The sequence below is a fragment of the Plasmopara halstedii genome (genome assembly GCF_900000015.1).
Source record: "Plasmopara halstedii genome assembly, contig: Scaffold_208, whole genome shotgun sequence".
NCBI classification, from domain to species: Eukaryota; Oomycota; class Peronosporomycetes; order Peronosporales; family Peronosporaceae; genus Plasmopara; species Plasmopara halstedii.
In genome coordinates, this window is record NW_020187129.1 from 252,166 (window position 1) to 277,449 (window position 25,284).

General features: G+C 46.1%; 4 protein-coding genes across 4 annotated transcripts; 2 read left to right on the top strand and 2 right to left on the bottom strand.

The window, feature by feature from the left end:
• Window positions 1-4,594: 4,594 nt before the first annotated feature.
• On the top strand, window positions 4,595-5,148 carry PHALS_03043 (uncharacterized protein; the record flags this gene model as incomplete). Its single annotated transcript, XM_024721446.1, has 4 exons — window positions 4,595-4,619; window positions 4,685-4,713; window positions 4,813-4,978; window positions 5,036-5,148. The coding sequence occupies 4 exons, from the start codon at window positions 4,595-4,597 to the stop codon at window positions 5,146-5,148; spliced, it is 333 nt and encodes a 110-aa protein (XP_024572864.1).
• Window positions 5,149-5,902: 754 nt separating this feature from the next.
• PHALS_03044 (uncharacterized protein) lies at window positions 5,903-9,243 on the top strand (the record flags this gene model as incomplete). The annotated part of the gene is made up of 11 exons (XM_024721457.1): window positions 5,903-6,123; window positions 6,183-6,404; window positions 6,470-6,614; window positions 6,688-6,755; window positions 6,816-6,861; window positions 6,924-7,446; window positions 7,843-7,931; window positions 8,000-8,508; window positions 8,559-8,592; window positions 8,678-8,743; window positions 8,824-9,243. The coding sequence occupies 11 exons, from the start codon at window positions 5,903-5,905 to the stop codon at window positions 9,241-9,243; spliced, it is 2,343 nt and encodes a 780-aa protein (XP_024572865.1).
• A 210-nt stretch (window positions 9,244-9,453) lies between these two features.
• Window positions 9,454-11,466, bottom strand: PHALS_03045 (Pleckstrin homology-like domain; the record flags this gene model as incomplete). The annotated part of the gene is made up of 1 exon (XM_024721468.1): window positions 9,454-11,466. One exon carries the CDS (start codon window positions 11,464-11,466, stop codon window positions 9,454-9,456), a length of 2,013 nt encoding a protein of 670 aa, XP_024572866.1.
• A 5,991-nt stretch (window positions 11,467-17,457) lies between these two features.
• PHALS_03046 (uncharacterized protein) lies at window positions 17,458-17,721 on the bottom strand (the record flags this gene model as incomplete). The annotated part of the gene is made up of 2 exons (XM_024721479.1): window positions 17,458-17,595; window positions 17,656-17,721. The coding sequence occupies 2 exons, from the start codon at window positions 17,719-17,721 to the stop codon at window positions 17,458-17,460; spliced, it is 204 nt and encodes a 67-aa protein (XP_024572867.1).
• Between the last annotated feature and the right edge of the window lie 7,563 nt (window positions 17,722-25,284).

A 25,284-nucleotide genomic window follows, 5' to 3' on the forward strand; every position in this document is an offset into this window, starting at 1 on the left:
GTAACACGCTAATGGCCCCTGCCAAAGAGACTGTGACGTCTTTGACGCCTTTTTCCGTACTAAGCACGATGCCGGAATTGTGCGTAAGAGTACGTCTCCCCATTTGACACCCATGATCTGTGTCCGGTAGCTGAACGGCAAGTAGCGTATCGTTCACGCTTACAATAAGCCAAAAGCTACCTCCATTCCGACACAAACACCGATTCCTAGGAAGGATGTTCTCCAGAACTATATGGCTGGCTGTGCGAAGTACAGCGCACTCGACTTGGTCGATAAATATTATCAATTGCTCATGCGAGCGAGTGTTATTCCGCTTCCAGCGGTGAGTGCTCCGAGCGGGATGCTCTGGGAGTGGCTGATGAAGCCCCAAGGGCTGTCAAATACACCAGCAACATTTAATTGTCTTGTGAGGCAATTGTACCCATCGGGCGTATGCACAGACATACTTTGACGACATCTTCGTCCGCAGTCGTGCGAAGCACGAAACGGAAACGACAGATGAAGAGAGCTACATCGCTCATTTACGAGCGGTGCTCGAGTGCACGCGCACGAATAAGCTGTATGCTAGTGCATACAAGTGCATCTTTGGCGCGGAAGAAATTCCCTTTTTCGGGTGCTTCATTGGGAAGCGTGCCTTTCGTACGGATCACTCTAAGGTCACGACCATTATGGACTGGCCAGTCTCAAAGAATCAAGAGGACTTGCGTAAAGTGGCTTGCCCTCGCCAACTACTTGCATAAGTATAGCGCAAATAATGCGGAAATGGCAAGACCAGTGTCGAAAATCCTCAGGAAGGACACAGAATGGTGTGGGTTCACGTTTATTGGACCTTTTGATGTCGTGGCCAAGTGAGGCCTTGTGTATACGTTTAACCTCCCAAGAAGGATGCACACCAATCCGGTGTTTTATGTGGGCTTGTTAAGCAGTACCGGAATCCGGCGGAAGTGAACACGGAAGCGTTGGCGCGGGGGCGGCGCCTAAGGCGCTCGGCCACCCAAAAGTTGAACAAGCAACTGGTGTGCAACATATTTTGTTTTCAATAGCGCAAGGCTCTCCAATGTCGGAGGAAGTGACGTATTCGCCGGCTCGACGGTTAGGAGCCGCTCTGAGAGAGCACGATAATCCTCAACGTGAGTTAGCCGGTGCACAAAGTACTATAGGCTCGCTGAGACACCCGCACAGTGGAAGACGACCTCGAGAAAATGCTCTGCAGAGTGCCGATGACGACAGACCTTGTCCTTCAACGCTCGAAAGTATCACAAGCCACCGGTCGGCGATCGAACAAGTCGTCATCGCCTGTCGTTGACTCTTCTCGATGAGAATGGTGGCGTTTACTACCACGTGAAACGCCTTTTGGGTTGACGTCATCGACAAGGGTTTGACCTTATTTCTTGTGAAGTGGCGGGGATAATCCAGCTTCGAGAACTCGTGGGAGTTTCAAGTGCTACTTCGGCAAGACTGTACAGACGTTGTGGACGCTTATGATCGGAAGGTTCATGACGCTTCGCGTCGTCGTACGCAGCGCGCTTCTCAGCAGTCGGAATGCCGGATGGCCTAAAGCAGAGCTCAAGCTATGGCCCTGAGCTGCTGTGTTCGCAGACTCACTCGTGTGAGAAAGCACATAGCTTGCATGGATTGTTCCACATGTCACAGGGAGACAATACGCAGTAAGTCTGCGTCGCGCCTTGAGTTTGGCAAACTCAAATTTACGATGGCGCTTAACGCGCACATTCACTTCCTTGTGGCTTCGCAGTTAGGTATACAGCGAAGAAAGTTTTGAGTGCCGCTGCACCCATCACTCAAAGAGCTTATCGTCATCTGCAGCGGTTTCGCCATGAGCGAGCACCACAGGAATGATCTGCATTGTGGAAACAAGCGCATTTCATTTTGTACTTGAAGTCGAGCGCGGTACCGATCCATTGGGATATCTTGGGGTACCAAGAAGCGAGCTTTGAGAATTTCTCGCTGAACAAGCTCATCTTGTGTAGTGGCGCGGGGGGCGACTACGAAGAGGCCTAAAGATCGAGTGATCGCGTCTTTCGCTTCGGCAGCGGGATCCGCCGAGCGAAAGCCGTATTCCACAGGAGGGCCCGAGACCGATCGTGGATACGAGCACAGGAGAACCGCTCTGTGAGCAGCCTTCAATTGCTGCTCCCGTGCGACGTCGAGAAAATAGGAAATAATTCCACTTTCCCCAGAAGCCGAGAGGTCGGGGAACGGATATGGTGTATGCAAGGTTTAAGAGCAACTTCCGTTGCGCTGTTGTCGCACTTCATCTTCCTCGTCTTCCCATGCTGGAAAAAGAGTATTCGACTTGCAGTCGAATCCTTCCAACTCCTCGACGAGGAAACCCGTCGCCCGGGGCGGGCGAGGTGTGTTGCGTTAAGTTACCTAGGGCTTGGGATGTGCTTCTCGTATAGCCACAGACGTACTGTCCGGAGATGCACCCTGTGTAGAAGGAAAAGAAGAAGCGCCTTGCCCGCGGGCGCCCTTGGATCCAGCTAGGCTGGGCGTTTTGCGTGCCGTAGACACAGGGCTCATAGAGCGAAAAATGTGTAAAGTTGTTCTTAAGGAGCGTGGAGGTGTTTCCGACACGCGAATCTCGTATAAGGCGGCCAATCGAGGATATTCATTATTTTAGTGGGGGGAATTGTAACGGGGTTACACGTACCCTTGTATGAAAGGAGATGATGCGACCGTTCATATGTGTGTATTACGCAAGCTAGCGTAATCACACAGTGGTGTGTCTACACCGTAACAAGAAGCCATCACGTGGCAGGATTGCCAGTAGCAATGCATATTACTATATTAATTAGGTTTTTGCTAAATTAATTAGGTATTACTATATTAAGTAGGAAACTCAGGGCTTTATAAATCTGGCGGCTCTGCTGCAGCTAAAACAATAAACAAACAGTTTCAAATTTTAACAGACGTGTACATTTGCAAGGGTTGACCCCTCGTTACTCCAGGTAGTAGCTCTTGTTGAGCGCGCCCCTCATTTGTGATATGTGCGCCCAAGAGTAAGGCGTTGAAGTCTGCCAGCTAGTATAGCAGGTTCCGGAAGTTCTGAGCTGATCATCCGTCAGGGATGAGTCCATTATTAGAAAACCTTTCGCAGGAAACTGAGTGCGACGAGTTTTGGAGGTTGTTTTAAAAATTCTCACAGATTCTTTTATCCAATGCTGAAAGAATTTCACGACGTGATAATGACGGACCCATCAGGGAAGCCCTTCCTGACAAGAGATTGTGTCATCAAGTTGACTTGATAAAACGTCACAATTTAAAAAGTTTACCGAGGCTACAATGTGACTTCTCCGGCCTTTTTTCTGTGTATAGCACAGACCAGTTTTGGTGAGATGACATTTAATTCCCCACATCTGTGCCAGGAAAGCTGACGTCAAATAATGAATAAAGCCTGGATAGAATGTGCGAAACGCAGCCACCATTCCATAGCAGATACCAATTCCTTAAAATGACGCACCGCAAAAGATTACAATTGCTTGTACCTTATTAAGCACCCATGGCCTTGTAGATGGATACTAACAATTGCTCAATAGAGTTACTGATATCTTCCTCTCAAGGTGAGTACTTCGCGCAGGAAGTTCGAGTATAGGATGGTCATGCCTCTAGGCCATATTCTGACCTATTTGAGGATATTAATGACGTATTCGCACCGAGCATGTGTGTAGGATGTAATTATCAAACACCTGAGAGAAGTGCTCGATCATATATGCTTTAGCAAGGTGTTTTCCGCTGTAGCATTATGTCTTTGGAGCCGATTATAACAGTGCCAAGAACAAAACCCCAGTGGGGTAGTCGCTCATATCATCACAAAGGACAATTTGATAGTGGCTGAATAGAACAATTACGCTGGCAAAGAATGATTTTTCTGTGATCGCTTTACAAGAAACTCAAGTGATAATTTATACGGCAGCGAAACAGCTTTCAAGACTGCCATGAAAGCCTCATACGTACCCTAATTTTGGCTCAAGTTGTCCATTCATGTCAGCTTCGAAACTTCGTCCTTTTCCATACGCTGTACTTTAAGCTTGTATCAATGGACGTAAACGGGTTATTGCGCTTACGTCTTACCGGCTTCTACGGCAGAGGATATATATTCTGGTCGTGATATTGAGGTTTTCGCAATACAGTATGCTCTCGTCACAGTCAGGACACACCTGCTTGGCTCAAAGCCATTCGTAGTTTTTGCCCAGCGACGCCGTCAGCGCATCTCTCATGGTATATGGCAAGATAGTTATCCTTCTTTGCCGACACTATCTTTGAGGTAGAATATAAGGCAGTTTTATTTGGTTGTGAATGTATTTGAGGTTTTGGTCTTGGTCGGAGAGGTTGTCGATACGGTTTGACGTACTATCAGGCCGACTACACTTCGTAGCGAAATTGGGAGTTCTTTGCGAAGCGGTAGAGATCTGGTGGAAACCACTAATGGCAACCAATTTGATCGCATATGTGCGCGAACACATCTGAAAGGTCGCTTGTTGGGACTCCCAGTTAGAGTCGATAATATCCCCACCTTCAAGGCATCTAATGAAAGCCAGCCATGCCATAAGAAAGCCTCCTTCGGCTCTAATAGATGAGCAATGATGACCCATTTTTAAGTAAGGATAATGCGCCGGCGGGCTTACCAGGGCTTTGACTAGTACTTGGAAAAGTGGAAGGGCAGTTCGCTCCGAGAGCTTGTGGGACCTCGAGGTTTGGCAATAGTATCATCTTGCCGCTGCCGCTTTGGCCCCGACTCCCCATCTGTCCCTTCTAATAACGCTCAGCGCGCTCCCCATGCGCGAAGCGTAGGAACGCCCCATCCTGGAGAACGTTCCCGTATATGAAGGACGGGATAATGGTGCATGTGATGGGTTGGGACTTCGAAAAGTCGCTGTGGCCATACATATAAAAAAGACCTCGTTTGATCAATTAGCAGGCTGTTGGTCACCAGATCCGCGCCTTTTTGTGGCTCGAGGTATGTGCTACAAAGATCAAGTCGAAAAAAATTCTTGATGTATTGAATGCTCGTAAGAGTTAGTACGGGAATCGAAACTCTCGGTGCTGTTGCTTAAAGGGATGGTCTGTGTGGGTGGTCTTGGGGCATCAGTGAATTCATTGCACAACTGCCCTTCGGTCTTAAAGTGAAGCTCAGCGTACCAAGGTGGTGTGACAAGTGTTAGTAGACTTAGAATCCGGTACGATTGAGTGGACAAATCTGGGGTGCCAGCCTCACGCAATGCATAAACGCAATAAGACTAAATTCTGTATACCAGTAACAGTCTTGGTTTTGGCAGCAAGGTGTTGCAAACAAACCCATCCTGTTGACGTTATTTAGTAGAGTCAAAGCTTATCTACTGCGAGGTGCACGGCAATCCCGTTGCAAACAGACAATGCTTTTACGACAGCGCGCTTGACCCCTGGTATATATCTTTTGATCCATCCAACCTCTGGCGTCATTTCTCATTTATGTTTTCATATTGATCTAGGCGACAACCCAAGCTTGCGCCATATGATCTTACTAAGGTACCATTACTCGATCAGGGAGTGTCTGGATAGTTAATACTCGTTTGGATCTCTCAACGGTATCGGTTCCAGCGCTGAAGTCCAGATTTGGATTCTTCGACCAAATGAATGTTTTATACCACATATTTTCAGTAAAGTTTAAAAATGGCTTGACCATAAGCTTTATTTCGCAGTCTTACTGACTGACGAAAATAGTTCTTCGTTCATCGCAATAAAAATCGTGCTATATTTAATCGTATGAGCTGACCTTGCTCTTGTACTCCTTGTGCCGGTGATGATAGCCAAGCTACTTGTCACAATTGGCTTCACTCTGGTTTTTGTATTTCTTACTACTGTCAACTCTATTCTTCTCTTCCATTAAAAACGCATTTTCGAAATGCTTGATATGAAAGATGACTGGACGTCAAAACCATGGGGTGTGACAGAGGAGATGTGGAGGCGGAAAGCCAAAAGTCTGGAAGATCAGTACCAGCAACTCTTGTCGGATCATCAAGACTTGCGCCTTGAAAAAGCTAAAATGATGGGAGAGTTACGAGTTTTGCAGCGCTACAAGGAGACCACAGAAGATGCCATGAGCCGCGAAGTCGCAAGTAGAAAGTAGGTTATAAACATACCTCTCATACTTTACGAACACAATTTATCGAGGCTGTTGATAGAACTGAGTATAAGAACAAGGTGGCTGCCACTACGAAATTGGAACAGTGTATGAAGAAGTACGAGCGTGAATGCGAAAAAGTCTACACGCTCGAGCGTGAAAATACTTTTTTGATGGAGCAGATTTCTAACGTAAAAGGTGAGACCGAGAAGCGCTTAGACTTATTGAAAGAATTGGAGGATTCTCAAAAGCGTTACGCTCGCTTAAAAGAAAAATTACGCGAGTACGTAAAGCAGAGTTTTTATGATAGCGTCTTATTTGTTTTGATGTACACTTGTTATACCGAAGAATGGAAGTTGTAAGTATTGAGCATGAAAACACGATATTGGAGCTCAAAGAGAAGAATCACAAGCTAAAGCGTAATGCGGCAAGAGCAGAAGAGGAGGCAGCAGAAAAATCTGAAGAAGTCAAAAATATTGCTGTTCGACTGGCGGTTCGTTCCCGGACTTCTATGCTTTATACTATCTTTACAATTTCCTGATTGATCTGCTGCATGAGGTTTTTAGGCTGTGGAGTCTGCGTGGGAAGCTGCTCGTGGCCAAAACAAAACTGCACTTCATGAGCTTAAAAAAAAGTAGATCAAAGCACTCGCTCGTTCCTACGTTGAGAAAATTAACTGTGTATTGTTTATCAGAGAATCGCTTTCGAAAGAGCTTGAAAATGTCAAATCTGAGACCAAGGTTTGGATCACACTGATTCCGATCTTCTGACTTAATCTAAACGAAACCTTTTGATCGAATAGCATGCAAGCCATCGAATTCATGCGCTTGACGTTGAGGTTGAGACGGCACAAAGTAAATTACGGCAAAAAGATCGAGCTATTGAAGAATTACGTGACAAAAACGCACATTTGACGAAAGAACTTGCCCGTCTTACTGCTCGAATGGACGATCTCTCAGCTACTTTGAAAGCTACTCGCAAACTTATCGATGAAAAGGATGCTGAAATTGAGCGCAAGACGGAGCAGCTTCGAAGCAAAAAGACAGAAGTCAAGACACTTGAGCGAATCGATGACTCATCAAAAGATCGTATTGAAGACCTTGTTTGCCAAGTAAGTGAGCTGCAACAAGAACTTTTTGATGCCCAGAAAGAGTACCTTCGCAAGGTGAATAAGGATGAGCTTATGCGCGAGAAGCAACTTGCACGCGATCGTGCTGAGATCTCCAAGGAGCTCGAAACAACGCACAAACCTCGTCGATGCAAAAATTGCAATGAGACCTACACCAACAAGTCCAACACGTCGCTTTCGTGTTCATACCACCCGGGTCGCTTCATAGCCCGCAAGTACCCCCTTCAGGGCTATCAATGGAGCTGTTGCCAGAAACGGGAGCTCTCCTCAAGGCCATGCAAGTTTGCAGGCCGCCACATCGAATCCAAATAGCTAAGCTAATCGATTTTAAACTTAGCCGACATTACTATAAGTTTATACATAGATAGATCTTAAACTTGTTTGTCAGCGTCGGTTCAATTTCAATAATCAATGCGTGTCAGCGTCAAAGTACACGGCTTGCAGTTTGTGGTCCCATGTGGTGAAGGCACTCAAACTTGTCGCTGGCTCAGCTTAGTTGCCGCCCAGCGATATTCATTGGCCGCGCCGCATGGCCGTTGTCGCACTCGCGAGAATGTCCATTATAAGCCAGGATTTTACCTTCCTGCTGCAGTGATGAATAACCTTGGACAAGAACTTGCACCTGAGCAGCGTATTGTCGATGTTTGTAAGGACAATGAGAAATTAACCATCCAGTTGCAGGTATAACTCTTGAGCTCGAGATTTTGTACGTTGATGAAAAATGTATTATCATTGTGTAAATGCACTAGCAAGCAGTATCAGTGAACGAGGTCGGCACGCCCCAATTTACAGAATGGACAATAAATGCATTTTTCCCTTCACAAAAGCGTCTTGATACGAAAGATGTTCAAGCTGACATTGAAGCAATTCCGCGAACTATTTTGACACCAAAAGTTCCGATATCCGAAACGAAACTTAAAGAAGATGAGATCTCGTCTTCTGCGGACGACTTAAAAGAGTATGTTCATGCTGAAATGCTACATCAAGTAAAATCAAGACAGTTCTTGTCGGATATGGAGATGGAAGCTGCGTTTTTATACGAATGGAACCGCATCCACTTTGAAGAGATTGATCAAGAATCTTGCGAGCGTGAAATCGTCCAAAAGTTGTTACTTTCTTGCTTTAATAAGCTCAATGCAGCGTATATGCATTACGCTGTCGGTAGCAGTGAAGTCACATACGGTATGAATGGTGCCGAGTTTGCTCATTTTCTTCACGAATGCGAGATTGCAAAAGTGCACGATGAAAATGCTCAAAAGTTGATTGCAAAGGTTTTGAATCAGTGTTTACGCCATGATTCGTTTGTAGCCATACGTCATCAAGGGACTCTTTCTCGAGTCGGGTATGTCCATGCATTGTTACGAATGGTACAAGCTGTTTTCTCTCAAAGCGGCTGTTTTCACGAGGTTTTGGATCGTATTTTAAAGACTCTAATTCTTCCCACTATTACTCGGCTCACCAGCGGACCATTTCGAGACCATTTACATCAGAATGTACGTACGAGGGTGTCATAGTGTTATCTAGTCATGAAAGTCGAGGTCTAATGGATGTATGTTTTTTTTCATCACTTTAGAGACTGGTAGTATTTATTCAAGAAGCCAAGCCGAAGCTTATTAAGGTATATGCCAAATATGCGCTTGAATATGCTCCGAAGCGAAAGACGAACGATCATCATAAAGTGGGCGAAACTTCACTAGGTCGTCCAATTTCGTCGACTTGGCCGCTCCTGCTTTCTGTGGTAGGATTGAAAAGCATGTTGTACGACTGTGGTATGTTCTGCTCTGGCACACTTGAGGAACAGACAGCATTATTTGATCGTGCTGTCGACCAAAGCTTTTCTGGCTGTCGTGAAGAGCAATCGGTGGTCTTTTGTGAATTTCTCGAGATTATTGCTCGCGTTGCCCTGAATATGTTGGGGGATGAAAATGATTTGCCACCTCGAGACATAATTAAGCTTGCGGTCGAAGCTGTGCGGAGCCTGCCGCTTAAGTAGTCTTCGCGATAGTAAACGTTCTAAATTCGAATGATTTTCTGCACTACAAACATGGAACAAGCTAACGATATACGCATTGAACACAAACAACAAGAATAATTAAGACAACTAAATATATTTCCTTACGACTCAATATGATTCAAAGCCCTTCCATCGGGCAGCGTATCAATTGAAACCAATCATTTTTGTACAAAAACCACCGGTGAATGTCTACTTGAGCGAAAAATTCAAGCATTCATACCAACATTTTGAGTCTGCCAGTGAGTCACAAATTACTTTCACTGTGGTTCCATTGGCAAGTGTAAACACCATGCCACACTCAAGATCACGCGTTGAACCCACATCAACGACATGACCAAGGGGTCTGAGCTGGTTGTCGACATCGTTAGCAACTCCCAGTGTCGTGCCATCAATGACGTAAAACCGACGAAGGTGGAAATTCTTCCGCACTTCTGTGAGCCAACCACCGTACACAGGTTTAAGCTTCTTACGACGTCGGCTCGTCAAATATTTTTTAAGATTGAATGATTCGGCGGCCCGACACGCACTTCTAATAACCGACCGCCATCGTTTGGCGGTCTCGTATGATTCAGCGTAGACTTTCCAAACGCGTCCACTAATAAGTCGAATCGACAGTCCATTCGCATGACCACTCCATTCGTCCACAGAGACTGCGTAATCACATAACACAGTCTCCGAATTCGTATCCTTAGCAAATGCCAGCTCAGTACCATGTAGTGTAAAATACAGATGCTTCCAGGTCTTTAAAATTCCACCTTGTTTGTAAAGCCACCCTGCGTGATTAGACACCGCTGTTTCAACGTAGCAGCTCTTCACCGACGTTTTAGCCTGTGCTGTTTTACCATTCGCGTTTGCGGCAGCCGAGATTGCGCCATACCAGAGCATTTGATCGTCGTACGAGTCTGCATAGCAAACCAAGGATACACCTGCACTTAGCTGGATCGCAAGGCCGTTAGCATGGCAGTCGGCAAATGACACAGCCTTGATGTATCCAGAACACTTTCGGTCGGGTTGATCCTGTTCGCTGTCGCGGCACTCGATGTACCCATCGGTGCCCACAACAAAGAAACATCGTTTCCATGTCTTATTCTTCTCCTGTTTGAATAGATACCCTTCATGTCGTTCCGACGCCGATAAAGTGTACGAGGTCATATTTTGTGAGTTAAGACGTTCAATAGCCTTTTCCGCTGCATTCTGCCACTGTTCAAACTCATCAACATTAGAACAGCGAATGAGGAGCGACGTATCACCGTCTAACTCAAGCCAAAGCCCGTAGCGTATGTCATGCGCCCTGCGTACTGCAGTCAACAATCCAAAACCTTTCGGAGAATGCCCTGCGCCTTTACTGTACTTAAATTCCATCCCTGAAAGTACGGCAAAGTAGCGCTTCCATGCTTTAAGCTTGCCATGCTGGATGTAGATCCAACTTGAGTATGGAACGTACGCCGCATTCGAAGCGCGACGACTGTCAAAACAGGAAGCACGAGGATCAGTGTGAATACTATTATTCGGTGCAGTCGTAAACGAGTCTTGCGAAGCCGTTCCGCACTGAGACGATGACCGATACGGGTCACTGACACGAGGCTCCTTTTCCAACGTGCTATATCTTCGTTGACGGTGTACTGGGTCACGTCGCCCCGATTCAGATTCTTCAACTTGATACGACACAGAATTGCCTGTATTGACAGGAAACCCCATGACGGTGTCATCATCGTCGCTATTCTCTGAGACGATCGAATGGCTCGTAAAAACATCCTCCTCAGGGACAGATTGCGGCATGATATCTACTGTCGCACGGCGATAATTCACATTAAATTTACCTGGATCTGAGTGCGTGGGGAGCTCTCGACTCACAATAGCCTCATAATTTCGCGTGTCAACGGGCAGACCCACAACAGTTTCGTCACGTGCTTCTTCGTCGTCTTCCTCTTCGTCGTCGATCATATATTCCCTCGGACTCTCTGGCTTTGTATTTTTTCCTTGTGGAAAAACGACGACAGTCTGGCGTCGATATTTTGGAGACATGATAACCACTGAACTCGTGCGTCGTCGTTGTGCCAAATTATCTAAAAGTGTCTGGTAGTTGCGTGTATTCACGGCGATACCTAGAGTCGTCGTGTCATCGTTATCGTCATCTATAAATGTCTCCTGCTTCTCTGCTACCAGAAGAGACCCATCATGACGTTCTAGCCTCTTGTTCATCGCTTCCTTTCCGACGTTGTATAAGCTGGCGTTGTGGGGATGAATTGGTGCGAAAGACTGGTTTACCATGAATAAACTCGAGTGACTTGAAGTTTGTATGATAGAGTGAATGTCGCGCTGTGGTTTAGCAATCAAATAAAGGGCCCACGCTTAAGCTTGCGTTTCGAGAAATGGACGAATATTTGCACGTGGGCTCTGTTGTGTACTTTTTCTCAGTCACTCGTAAGTATTAATTTTCAATGCCAGAAGATTGGCCTGGTTCTGGTTGACTATAGTCAAAACAGGTGACGCGACCTCTATCGAAATAATGTTCGAGATTTAGAGTCGGACAGAAGCGATTTTCAGCCAAACAATTACGGTCACCGGCTGATCCACCAGATCTCAGTTTTCAGCAATGAAGGGGCGAGAAGTTTAGATCCAGTCAGTACTGTATCAAAAAACTCTACGCTATCCAATCATTTGGCAAAGTCAACCACTTTTTCCCTAATTCCAGTGAATTCATTCGGCAGATTTCTGCATATTTTTCCTCTTGATTACATTCGTTGGGCGAAAGCACAGGCGTTGTGTTGTTTGGTTGCTTATCGTGTGCCACATATATAGCTACGCACTGGTTTATAGTAATCTGGCCGGATCACCATCAGGTTTATTTGAATTCTGCAGGAGCTGGAGTGCGTGTTAGCTGGGACTGTTACAAATGCTTGATTCATATGTACTGAAAGTTGACAACATTACGCAATCGTGATTTAAACAAGAGTGGCAAATCATTTCGAGACAGAGTTGGAACGATATACAGTTGTATTGTTACCCTACGCCTTAAAACGTTTTAGCAATTTCCGCATCTCTGCAGCGTGTATTTGTTTTTGACATCTAAAAGCATTTGACTCGCGAAATGCGTGAACACGACAATACATTTTAATCTCGTATGTTTCACCGTCCATGCACCCGTCGTTTCTGATGGCCAATGTACTTCCGCTGCTAGCAAGACGCAAGAGTCATCGATGGCGATTTGAGTCTCACATAGGCTGACACGTCCAATGTTAATTCGCTTAAACCACGGTCGAGGTGTCCCAAGTGATACATCTGCAGTACATGAGTAATTGCACCGTCCATTCTGAAGGTATCATTTTACATAGAGCCATTTTTAATGAGAGTGATAAATCTTAAGGTGCTACATAAACCGTTCAACGGAGAAATGTCGGGAAGTTGATGCAAATTTGACTTAAATTTGAACCATAAATTTGATGAAGTGCTTCGTGTATATTGAATAAAAAAGTGACATCGCATTTCATGCGTTTGGTTACGACGACGGGCGCGTAATTATCGACGAAAAAGGCTTATTAATTAAGCTTCGATAATCTCAACATGCACTATTTTCTATATCAGTGTCATCGTCGATTGAATAGCACAGACAACATCTATATGATCGATCAAAAGCCTCCTAGCCGACTGAAAGAAGACCGAAGTACTCTCACAAGCACTCCAGTGGGCCTCATTATTATTAAGCACGTTAAGATCTATCGTCAAAAAGGTTGCAAACAGCCAGTTATGTCACCACGCATAAATAAAAAGTGCAGAGCTGTATTGCTATATTCGCTTGAACATCAATGAATGCATTAATCCTTTGTTGTTACAGCTGCTGATCATATAAGCATAAGCGCCAACCCCCAGATGTGGTCTACGGGGACCGATTGAGGTGCAGGCTTTAGATTTTCAACGACTACACCGCCGCGCGTCTGGCCGTTTTCATTTATAGTTTTCCGACGTGATATAATCATTAGCGACGCTAGACTTTAAAGATTGACTTGGATTCGGGTGGTAATCTGTATCTTTAAGCCTTTGATGCTAACAGCCCGCTTGAATCCACATGACAGCAATAACAGGCACCGATTTAGACTCAGTCTTGGACAAGATCAGGTTTTACTCGCTAGTTGGAGGTTGCGCTGCAGCACGGCTGCCGTAGCTCTTATGCGTAGAGAAAGCTTGGTTAAGGTCCGTGACTTTCGTTCTATACTTAGTACCAGTACGAGGGTAGCGGACCGCAATCAGCTCACCCCAAGAGTAACTACAACCTAAACCCAAGTCAAATAAACTCCTCCGTTTAAAATGTAAGCTGTATTTCTCACTTTTACTTCAGGCAAAGCCGCCTATATCTGAATCTATACGCTCTCCTATCTATAGAGTGAAACCTACTAAACAACAAATCAGTACGTGGCTGGTACTGGCTGTACCAGCCACGTACTGTTTTGTTGTGCGTGCCACGAACAAGCTGAGCTTGCTGAACTAGACCCACTCCATTTGAGACGAATCGGACCTTGTCGTCAGTCTTGCAGTGGGGTGTTTTACAACCCCTCACTTCGGGAATTGGGAACGGTGTGCAGCGCGTAAGCAAAGGTAGCGAGAACGTTGGAAAAAGTCAAGGCTCGAAATGACTTAAAATAGTAAGGAACGTATGACCTGGGAAAAAGGAAAAATTTCAACTGTGCTGGTTGAGTCTTGGCAGGTTAGCGACCCCGATGAGCTCGCATCTTGGTGAAAGTGGGTGTAACAGTGCTCGTACGTACTCTGGGCTCAAAGTGAAGCTAAGAAGTCTCTCAAAATACGATGAAGTTTACAGAGTATGATATCGAAGTGAAGGTCACCTCACGCAAAACTATATGAGCATTTATAGTTTCTGAGATAAGTTCGTGTTATATCGGTATGACATTCAAAATGGTTTGATTCTCAAGAATATAATCTCAATTTGCCAAGTGTCAGGAACCAGATTCTTGAGAGATACTTGCGTCCTAAGATTGCCTGTGAGCGACTATGAACGCGGATTTTACGAGCCAGGTATCTGCGTGCACGGAACCCCCCAGTACCATATTGTCTCTTTTCTAGTAGGGATTGGCCCTAGAGATCATACAGACAAAAGCCTCAGCAGAATGTGCCGTGTTTATTGTCGCCCTTGCCTTCTAATCATTGATCCAGTTAATCTTCGTTAATTTCATATCTTACTCCAAGAATGTTGCATCGTAGTTTCCGCGCCAATTTTTCGTATATCCAGCAGAGGTTGTCTAATGACACATTACAGCTTCATTAGGGTGTAGTAGGTGTCTGTAACTTTCCAGTCAAATTTTGGCTTGTGGCATTCTAGACACGTTATGCCTGAACTATGATAGAATCTCCAATAGTGTGTTTGGACCAAATAGCGTTCAAAGCTTTCAAAGTCATCAAACTCTTCAGATAAACTAAAAACAGTTTCTGACGAATTGTATGCTATTTTGACGCTTAAAACACAATTTAACTTCCGTATCCGGTATTTCCAGTGTCATTGTGTGATATCTACTGTTCTTCGTTGTACCGCGTCGTTTACGACTGCGTGATAAGTCTAAATCAGTCGGAGCATTACATGCTTTAACAAATCCCCGAACAATGATATCAACAACTAACAACCAGGAGCTGTTAGCATAATCATTTTCAAGTTAAATCGATCACTCAAGGCTTGGTCCATTGACTTCGACTGTCACGAGGTACAATGACATCGAGATTGTGCCCAGTAAGCCAACTAGACTAAGAAATCAAGCGGGGGTTCTCCGGTCGATCCAGTGTGAAATTTGACTCTGATTTCTTAATCGCGTGATTAGTGACACGCAAGGTGTGTATGATTAAGGCAAGGGTTACTCATTTTGGATTGTGGATCGCCAGTCTTGCTATCCCTTCATGGTCAGTGAAATACTGGAGTCTAAGGAACGCGTGTTGAACCAGGAGAACATTTCTGTTCCATCCTCACAGAAAAAACAGTCTTCTTAGATTTTTTATCGGTTTCACGGCAAATGTTACCCAGTCCAACTCATTTGATGCGGCTCAATTTGAAAGAAAGCTTTTAGCTAGTAGAGTCCTCGTAAACACGCCCATAGAATCTTAGCCCAAGGACCGTTAAAGACTACTTCCTATCAAAAACAATATTTCCATCCGCGCGGTACAAATTTGGGCTTAACATAGACAGTGGCGAACGTGAACAGTCTACTAATATGCCGAGCAGAAGACATACAAGGTCATTCACTAGAATGCTTGAAGATCATTCTGATAGAGACGAAATTGTTGCTGGCAAAGATGACTGATTGGCTTTAAGATTAATATGGTAATTCAATACAGCAACATCGGATATGACCAAGGCGTTACTATATGCTCAGCCCTTTAACGTCGAAGCGCTTTCAGTCTTCTGCAAATACTGTGACCGGCACTCGAACGCGATCAATATTCGCCACTACCTGAACAAATTAAGGCCGGCGCACGTGACTTCCTGAGCTCACGCTGGACTTAGATGGTACATTTTTAATTATCAAGTCACAAGCGTCGTTCCTATCGCGAGCTCATAAAAGCAACTTCGCTATACTATAAGAGCAGCTACGATTTCGCTTATTTGCGTCAGCGTACTCAAATTTACTATTTACTTGTTATGGGGACTGCTATGGAAAAACATGGCTCCAAAGCAGCAAATAACTAACTAAAATTGCCTCGACAAGCGATTATTACGCGTCGGGTCAATGAGTTTCGATAGTATCAGTCTCGTATCCGATGCATGTCGTTTGTGTTGGTTAACCCCAATTCTGAATCTAAATGCATGTCAGCTGGTCTTTTCGACAGGTAAAAATTGATATAGGCCAAAAAGACGGTAGCGATGGAAAGCTGAATATGCTATCTCAAACATGGATCTGCACGTCCCAGCCAGCTTGATTGTAGCCATCTCTTAGCGACAATGTACGATTTATCCAGAAACCCCATAAGCATATGAGACATTATTTTTGCATACAAATTTGATACGCGAAATATGAATGTGTCAGAGTACAAAGCATCGAATAACCGAACTTACCGCGGTAAGAACTGCTTTAGCACGGACGGGATGGGACAAACTCGGGTCCTAACGTGGGATATGCGCGTCCCAGCCAGCTTTGATTACGTCCACTACTTCGTAATGATGTACAATTTTTTAGATACCTCATCAGCATAACATATATTATATGCTTTGTTTCCATACAGATATGAAGCGCGTAATATGAGCGGGTGAGCGCTGTTGGTCATACAAAGCATCAAGCCGTTGAGCTTACGGCGGTAAGAACCGCTTTTATCCTAAGCGCGGAACTGATGGGACAAATTCGGGCCCAGCTTCATTTCTAACTTGTTTAGTCTTTGTCAGAAATTTTTTATCTAGCTTTGTGATATGACTCATCCAACATTGCCTGAGATTTACTTAAAGCAAGTATTTTCACAAGCTGTTCAAATGTGTATCGCACAGAGTTGATTTTGACCACCTGTAGTATTTATTTTACTACTTTACCAGTTGCTATTGCTTAAAAAGCTGCTGTTTATATTGTTGCTATTGTGGTACACTAAGTTGAAGACGCTCTCATGTTTACTTGCTGGGGTCTTCCTTCAGTCACTCCGAGGATTTAGCGGAATCAATCGACGCTGCTGTTTTCTTGCTTTTGCTAACGGACACCACACATTCAGCCCTTTTTCAAATAGGATCCAGGTTACCCTAATAGAGCTACCAGCTTCTGTCTGAATATATTTATACATGTTACATTCTATAACATTATTACAAACCGTGTGGATATGCTGTACACTGTATATGCAGCTCACAAGGTACACCAAATGTAAATTATTTCATGTAGCTGATGATTGTAATACTTGCGTAGCGTCAAGGTTATTCCGTCACACGATAGCGTTGTGGGGGAGATTTAATCAAAAATCTGTGTAAATATACACCCGGAATAACTTTAGTAAGGCGGAGACTTCTACAGCCTGTTTGATGTGAGCCAAAGCTGAGACATGGATGGTACGGTGGGTTTGACTTGATAGGCCAAGGGCAAGTTTGGACCTGCGGTATCCACGTTTTCGGTAGCTAGCATGTCGCGCAAAGCACACAGCAATATGCTTCATTGCCCGTATTAGATTTCGGTGGTTGTGGTAAACAATATATCAAGTGGCGTGGTAAAAGTAGGATAACAATTACCAATGTGAGGAATTTAGCAGTGATGAATTTTCGTTTTCATAAGCAACAAAAGGAGGGAGTCGACTGAAAAAAAACTTTCGCATGTTTGCACGTGCTTCAAAGATCCATGACAATTCTTTTTGCTTACCTCCATCCTGACTATAATGCCAGCTTGCGTTTGCAAACACTGACATGATATTGCAATTGCTGCATACGATGGCTTGGAGACCGTCTACATTATGCATCAACGTAGATACCACGCTCTCCATCCGTCCACCCATCCATAACTTACGTGTATTTAGCCGTTAGTCTGCTCAACTGAAATATATTGCCGACTGTATGCAGTTAAACTCAGTCAAAGATCTTTCTGGCCTAAGCTGTATGTCATTGATCCTCAAATTTCGGCTTTTGAACAAGCCAAGGGGCATGATGTAAGCTTCCTCATCGGTCAAATTGTACTGATCATGCAAAAGGCAGGCATGATTTAATTCAATTTCAAAGGTACAACATCTTACCAATCGCAGTTCTACATGAACGACGCTCCGGCTAAATGACGACTAAAAACATCGAGTCACGCAGCCAGGCTGTACGCCGTTTGCATTACACAGCTATTGCATTATGAGTATTCTTTTTTGATGAGCTTATATTTTACGTGCGGTTAGTTTAGTTGAATGCATTTGATAGGATTTCTTGTTCTTTGGGAAATTACTCATTTAGATCACGGTAGACATCATTATTGATTAAAAGCCTACGACCAATGGGTCAGAATGGTTTTATTGACTGCAATCGGTATTTGAATTTCATATTTTAGAGCTCAACATGTGCTGCAACGGGGCTGCCGTATCTCTTTGCTTAGGAGAAGCTTACAAAGGTCACCGACCTTACGTTCTATACCAGAACGAGTACGAATGTAGCGGATTGCAATCCGCTACCTCCAATAGAAACCAAAAGCCTAACCAAGGCAAAGACACTTGTCCGTTCAGAATTGAAACTGTATTAATTTGTTTATTTTGCGACAGAGCCGCCTACAACTGAAACCTCAGGATTTCCAATTAAATAGGAAAACCTAGTTAATATTCATTACCCGCCACGTAGTGGTTTCATGTTAGAGTGTAGCCACGCCATTGTGTGGCTTCACCGATTTGTGTGATCCACATCTTTGTACGGGCAAACCATCTTATGTGACCCACCCTTTCATACCAGGATACTTGTAATCCCGTTACACTCTATCTTACCAAAATTGTGAATACCCACAATTCACATTTGATCCTCGCCTCATACGAGGCTCACGTGTCTGAGACACCGTTATGTCCCCAGGACCATCTTTACACATTCTCCGCTCAGTGAGCCCTGTATCTGTGACACGACAAACACCCAGCCTCGCTGGCTCCGAGGGCGGCCGCGGGCATGGCCCTTCTTAGTCTGGTGCATCTCCGGACAGTACGTCTGCGACTTAACGGTAAACACATATAAAGCCCTCGCCAATCAGGCGCCACACACCGCGCCCGCCGCGGGCGACAGATTTCCTCTTCGAGGATTCGGAGAAAGTCGACTACGAGTCGGATAAATCTTTCCCACCGTGGTAAGAAAAAGAGGAGAAGGTGCGCCAACGGCGTGACGTGAGCCCTGCTCGAACCTTGCAGACACCGTGTCCCTTTCTTAACTATTCGCCTCCTGGGGGAAGTCGTATTATTACCAATCAACTCGACGAGACGCAGGAGCAGCGGTTGGAGGCATCCCACAGGGCGGCTCTCATGCGCCCGTTTTAACGTTCGGTCCTTGACCCTCGTGTAGAATACATCTTCCGCTCGGCGGATCCCGCTCAAAAAGCGAAAGACGCGAACACTCGATCGTTGAGCGTCTACATAGTCGGGTCCCCGATCGCTACAAAAGCTGAGCTTGACTAGCAAAAAGCTTTCCATGCGCGCATCTTGATACCTCAGGAAATCCCAAAGGATACGTACCGCGCTTGACTTCGCGCTCAAAGATGAGACGCACCTGTACCCACAATGCGTACTATTCCTGTGGTGCTCGCCCCTGGCTGTAGATAATGAAGATCTCTTTAAGCTACGAGTACAGTGGCAACGGAAACTTTTATCGCTGTTTAACTCACAGCGGAGCCTAAACGAAGTGGACCTGCGCGTAGGGCGCGATCTCTGATTTAAGTTTGCCAAACTCACGGTGCAACGCCGACTTCCTTCGTATTGTCGCCATGCTACACACGGAATCATCCACCACGCTCCCGCAATCTCCGTGGTTTTTTCACGCGGGTGAGCCTACAAATACAGCAGCTCGAACCCATAGCTTGAACTTAGCTTATGGTACTTCGGCTTCCCGGGCTACCGCCAAAAGGCGTGGCGCGCATGATGACGCAAAGCGTCATGATTCGGTGACTATAAGCGTCCATGACGTCTGGGCAGTCTTGCGTTAGTGGCACCTAAGACTCCCACAAGTTCTTGGAGTTTGGGTATCCTCGCCACTTCACAAGATATTGGGTTAGACCCTGTCGACGACGTCGATTCACAAGGCGTTCCACGTGATAGTTGTTACCACCATTCTCGTCGAGAAGATTCGGCGGTGGACGATGACGACTTGGTCGATCGCTGTCCGGTGACTCGCGATGCTCTTCGAGCTTTAAGGGACAAAGTCCGTCGTCATCAAAACTCCGCCGAGCATCTTGCCGGGGTCACATACCACTGTGCGGAAAACCTCAAGAACTTGAAGCACGTTGCGCACCAACTGCCTCACGTTGAAGATTATTGCACTCTGTCGGAGCGGCTTCTAGACGTCGAGCAGATGAAAATGCCACTTCGTGTGATGGTGGAGCGCCTTGTGCCGTTGGAAACGGAAATTGTTGCACTACGTGCTCAAAACCAGTTTCTGGTTCAGCTTCTGGGTCGCCGAGCGCCTTTGGGCGCCGCCCCGGTGCCAACGCTTCCGTGTTCACTTGCGCCGGATCTCGGTCCGGCTGAAGCAAGCCTCTACATCTAACTTAATTTAGATATGCACAAATTGGGGTGGGTTCGCATTCTTCTCGAAAGGTTTAGCGTATACGCAAGGCCTCACTTGGCCACGACCTTAAAAGTTCCGATAATTCGTGGGAGGAGCTTTGTCATGAGTCTCCGCTGTCTTCAAAACAAAGCTCCTTTCACGAATTATATGAGCTTTGTCTTGAAGACAGCAGAGACTGCATGTGCAGGAAGCTTTTTAGCATTCAATAAAATCAGGTCTCTACCTCAAAGATTTCAACATTCCTCCTGCTTCTTTTGTCTGCATGTTTTGGCTTTCAGCCATCGCATCGCGATCGTGTCGAGGGACGCTCAGTCTGGTAGAATGGAAGTCATCGACGTCTTTATGGATGGAGAGGGGGCTGACATCAGCTAGCCGTTTGGCTATTTTTCCTACACAAGCCCTGAGCCATAGAATGGCAGCGACAGCGGGCACGATGATTAAAAAGCCCATTCACGTAGAGTAACCAGATGCTGGTAGGTGAGTGCGCTGCATTGACTAGAGCAAACTCTCCAAGTGGCAACATAGCGATCCAGCGCTTCGGCGTCTCAGCGCAGGCGCTGCAAACAATGTCATCAACGACGCGATTCACGCGCTCGTTTTCACCATCGATCTGCGGACGACCCGCTGTTGATATAATCAACTTGGTGCCCAGCTCCCTGAAGATTGTCGATCCAAACTTTCAGTGAAGCGTGAGTCTGTGTCGGAGACAGTCCACCCCGGGAGTCCCTATTGTCAAAATATACGATCCACAAACGGTGTTGCTGTACCGACACCGTCGACGGTGTTCGGCGCTGCCGCAAGATAAGCCATCTTGCTCCAAGAGTCGGCAAAGACCACGACACCCGTGCTGCCCGCCGAGGCCTTCGATAGGGCATTCACAAAGTCCATACTCATGGACAGCCAGCACCGATAAACTGGCTAGCGGCGCCGCCGCATTTGGCGAGGCTTTCACCTTTGACACGTCTCACACTTGCGCACGTATGTATTTTTTAAACAGCTTAAGCCACCAGTTGTGGCAACTCACAGAGCTGTGCGTCATGTCACGACCGAGATGACCACTGAGTTGGGTGTCGTGGGCCTCATAGAGGATACAGTATTTAAATCCACATTGGGAGAAACAACCATTTATTTGTAGCGTATCCATCAAATCGGTGCTATTTACAGCAACCCGTTATTCAACGAATATTAGTGTAGCCTTGCGCGCAATTGCGCCGACATTTCTTTTCCAAATTTCCAAACTCCTTGTCCGAGAGCCTAAAGCAGCGCTACAAACATAACATCACCTACGTATGCGGCACGGATCTACTCCGTCATGGACGACGTCATCGTCGTAACATGAGCAAGCTCATAATCTGGTCTGCGTGACAATGCATCAGCCAAAGCATTATGCTTTCCTGGCTTATACCCCTAAGTTATATTTTGCAAAGAAAGAGAGCCACTTGGTCATCCTCTGCGAGAAGTGAGGCGTTTGAGTCGCAATGGGAGTAGAGAAGAACGTAAAAATGCATGATCCGCGTCGATCACAAACAGGTTTGAGCCAAGCAGGTGCACCCTGAACTTGGCAAGCGCATACTTCATCGCAAGTAATTAATAAACTGGGTAGTTCTTCTCTGCAGCCTTGAGCTGACGAGATTCGAGCTCAATCATCCTATTGCACCCCTCGACGTCTGCTTGCAGCAGTGCACAGCCGATGTCAAAGTCCGAACCGTGACAGACGACACTAAAATGACGATCGGGGTCTGGCAACAACAGTAGTAGTGCATGAAGGAGGCTTGATCCTGTCAACAGCCTCCCGATGCTCGGTGTCCCAAATCTATTTCGTATCCTTGTTAAGGAAACTCGACAATTGCCGCGCCATTACCGCATAATTTGCGCTATACTTGTGCAAGTAGTTAGCGAGGCCAAGCCACTTGCGCAAGTCCTTTGAATTTTTGGAACCAGTTCACAAAGGCCTTGACCTTAGCGAGATCCGCTCGAAGGCCACGTTTCCCAATGAAGCACCCTAAAAAGGGGATTTCTTCCACGCTAGAGATAAACTTATCTGCATTAGCATACAGCTTAATCGTACGCATGCACTCGAGTCCCACCCTTAAATGGACAATATGATTTTCTTCATCTGTTCTTCAGTTCCCCGCTCGACTGTGACGAAGATGTCGTCGAAGTGTTTTTGCATACGCCTGGTGGGCCTGAACAACTGCGTCACATGACAATTAAATGTTGCTGGTACATTTGACAGCCCTTGAAGCATGATCAGCTACTCCCAGAACATCTCACTCGAAGTACTCACCGCTGCCAACGGAATAATACTCGCTCTCGTGAGCAATTGGTTGTGACCATCGACTAGGTCGAGTGCGCTGTACTTTGTACAGCCAACCATATTGTTCTGTGGAACATCCTTTTTAAATATCGGCATCTGTGCCGGAATGGTGGCAGCTTTCAGCTTATTGTTAGCGTGAACGATACGTCACTTGCCGTTCGGCTTCCGGACACAAAACGTGGGTGTCGAATGGGAGACTTGCTCTCTCGAGTACTATTCTTGCCTCGTACTTCGCAAAGAAAAGCCGTCAATGAAGTCATACTGCTCCTTGGGCAGGGGCCATTGGCGTGTCGAGTAGTATTGGCTCCCAGAATCAGGTCAATCCCATGACCCACACCTCGGTCTGGAAGTAGGGTCGACGGCGAGTCTTTGGAGAAGACGTCTTGAAATTTTTTTACTAAAGGATAATACGGGTCCGAGGGAATTCTTCATGATCGACGATTTAAATCGTCCCTCTTGGTGTCCTCCAGGACAGCTTCATCCAGACGCGACAACGAACTAGTCTACTCTTCTGGTCGTTTAATACTCACAACGGCTAAGTTACCTGCCTTGAGGGCACCGCCAAACTCTTCGAAGGACATCTCGTCTAGCTCGAGAAGAGCACCCATCGCGGAAATAGCCTCGAGGGTGACGTCAACGTTTTCCTCTCCCGTCATACCATTGACAAGGTTGTATTGCTGTGCGCTCGTCTACGAAAGACCCACCCTGGGTCAGGGTCAACGCCCTGCGTTTTATAGAAGATTTGCTCATCCTCGAGACCAGTAGAAACACGCACTCAGCGCCGTCCAGTGTCTCCACTCACTGTACCGCCTTGATGTTATATACAACATTCGACAAAGAGCTGTTATATCCGCTGGCTTCGCTCAGTGGATAACGTGCCGCTCCACGCGCATCATTAGGGCCTTTTCCAAGACGCCTCGAAATTCGTCCGACCATGCCACTATTGGCATGCAACAACTGCTTCAAAAATAAACAGTGCTCAGTGGATCTCACGCGCTTCACTAGGGCATCGCCCTCGATGCCTCGATGCCTCGAACCTCGTCCGACCTCACCACTCTTGGCATTCAGCAACTGCCTCGACATGAGCAGTGCTCAGTGGGTTACGTGCCGCTCTACGTGCATCACTGAGCCCTCGCCCTAGATTCCTCGGCCCTTGGCCACCCTTGGCATGAAGCAACTGCTTTGATATTTAAGCAGTGCTCAGTGGGTCACGTGCCACTCCACCTTCAGCCCGCGAGCCATGCTCGGGACTCCTGTTTGATACACCTTCGGACAACTCGGATAGTCCCATCATCGGCACATTAACCGTCTCGGTCCAGTGCCCGCGCCAGGAGCGCTTCTTCTTTCTAGCAGTGGTAGGTTCATGACTCGCCAAACTCCACCAGGAGACGTACACGTAGCGCCCAACGTCTTCGTCCTCCAATCAATCCGTGGCTCATGGTGTTCCAACCATGACATAACAAGGGTAAGGTAATTCTTTGAATTCAAGTTTAAGACTAAGCAGCGTTCCACGCTATCGAAGTCGAAAAACTTGATACCGAGGTTCACAGGGACCTTCGGCACCGTGACACATGTTCTCATCGCTAAGCGAACAGTGACGATGTCACTCAATCGCGCTTCCTGCACCTCAGCATTCCGCTGACTTCCTTCGATCGTAGAGCGTCGAGCATAGTTGCACGACGATCCGGAGTCGATAACGACCTTCCGTGGCTTCCTAAATCCCTTCACGGTCGCTTTTACGACCAGCAAGCCCGGCTTGCATACACCTTCCGTGTTCAAGAGCTTGGAGCTCTTTGGGGCTGGGCCTGGCTGCCCTCTACCTCTTTGAGGCTCAACAGGACTTAGTTTTTCCCCCAAAGGAGAAATGGGTCAATTGCAAAGTATACAGCTTTGTATCGGCCGTCCAGGTGATAGCAATGTGATATATGTTTTAATACACGTTTTCATATATGACCGAATTATGCATGCTTTAAATGGTTGATTGTTGTGAAGAAGAGCCCAAAAAAGCATAAAATAGTCTAAACTAAGCTCATATGAATCGACAAGTGCATGATTCCTTCGTTACCATTGTATGGGGCGAATGTGAGAATGGATGAGCAGCTGCACATTGACTTGATTGCTGATAGTCTATATTGTTGTATAAATTATTAATTTCCAGTCTTGTCAAACAGCACTGGTGGCTAATACTCACGTAGTAATTGTAACACGTGTAAGATCGACAATCAACGACCATAATTGATCTATTTCATACTTGAGACAGACATGGCGGGCGCAGCCACACCCACCGGATCCACCTTAAAAAATGAAGCTGTCGCTTGCAAACGTCCAACCTTGTCATGTGCAGACCTTGTCGCGACTGGCAGACTTGCACGATCGTATCTCACTTCGTGATCACGAGGTTGACAATAATAAATACTTCAGGTCTCGAGAGTTTGAATAGACGACAGTGATCATGCCGTCCCCTACAATTAATAGAGACTTCATTGCTTCATTCACAGTCGTTAGTACGACGTCG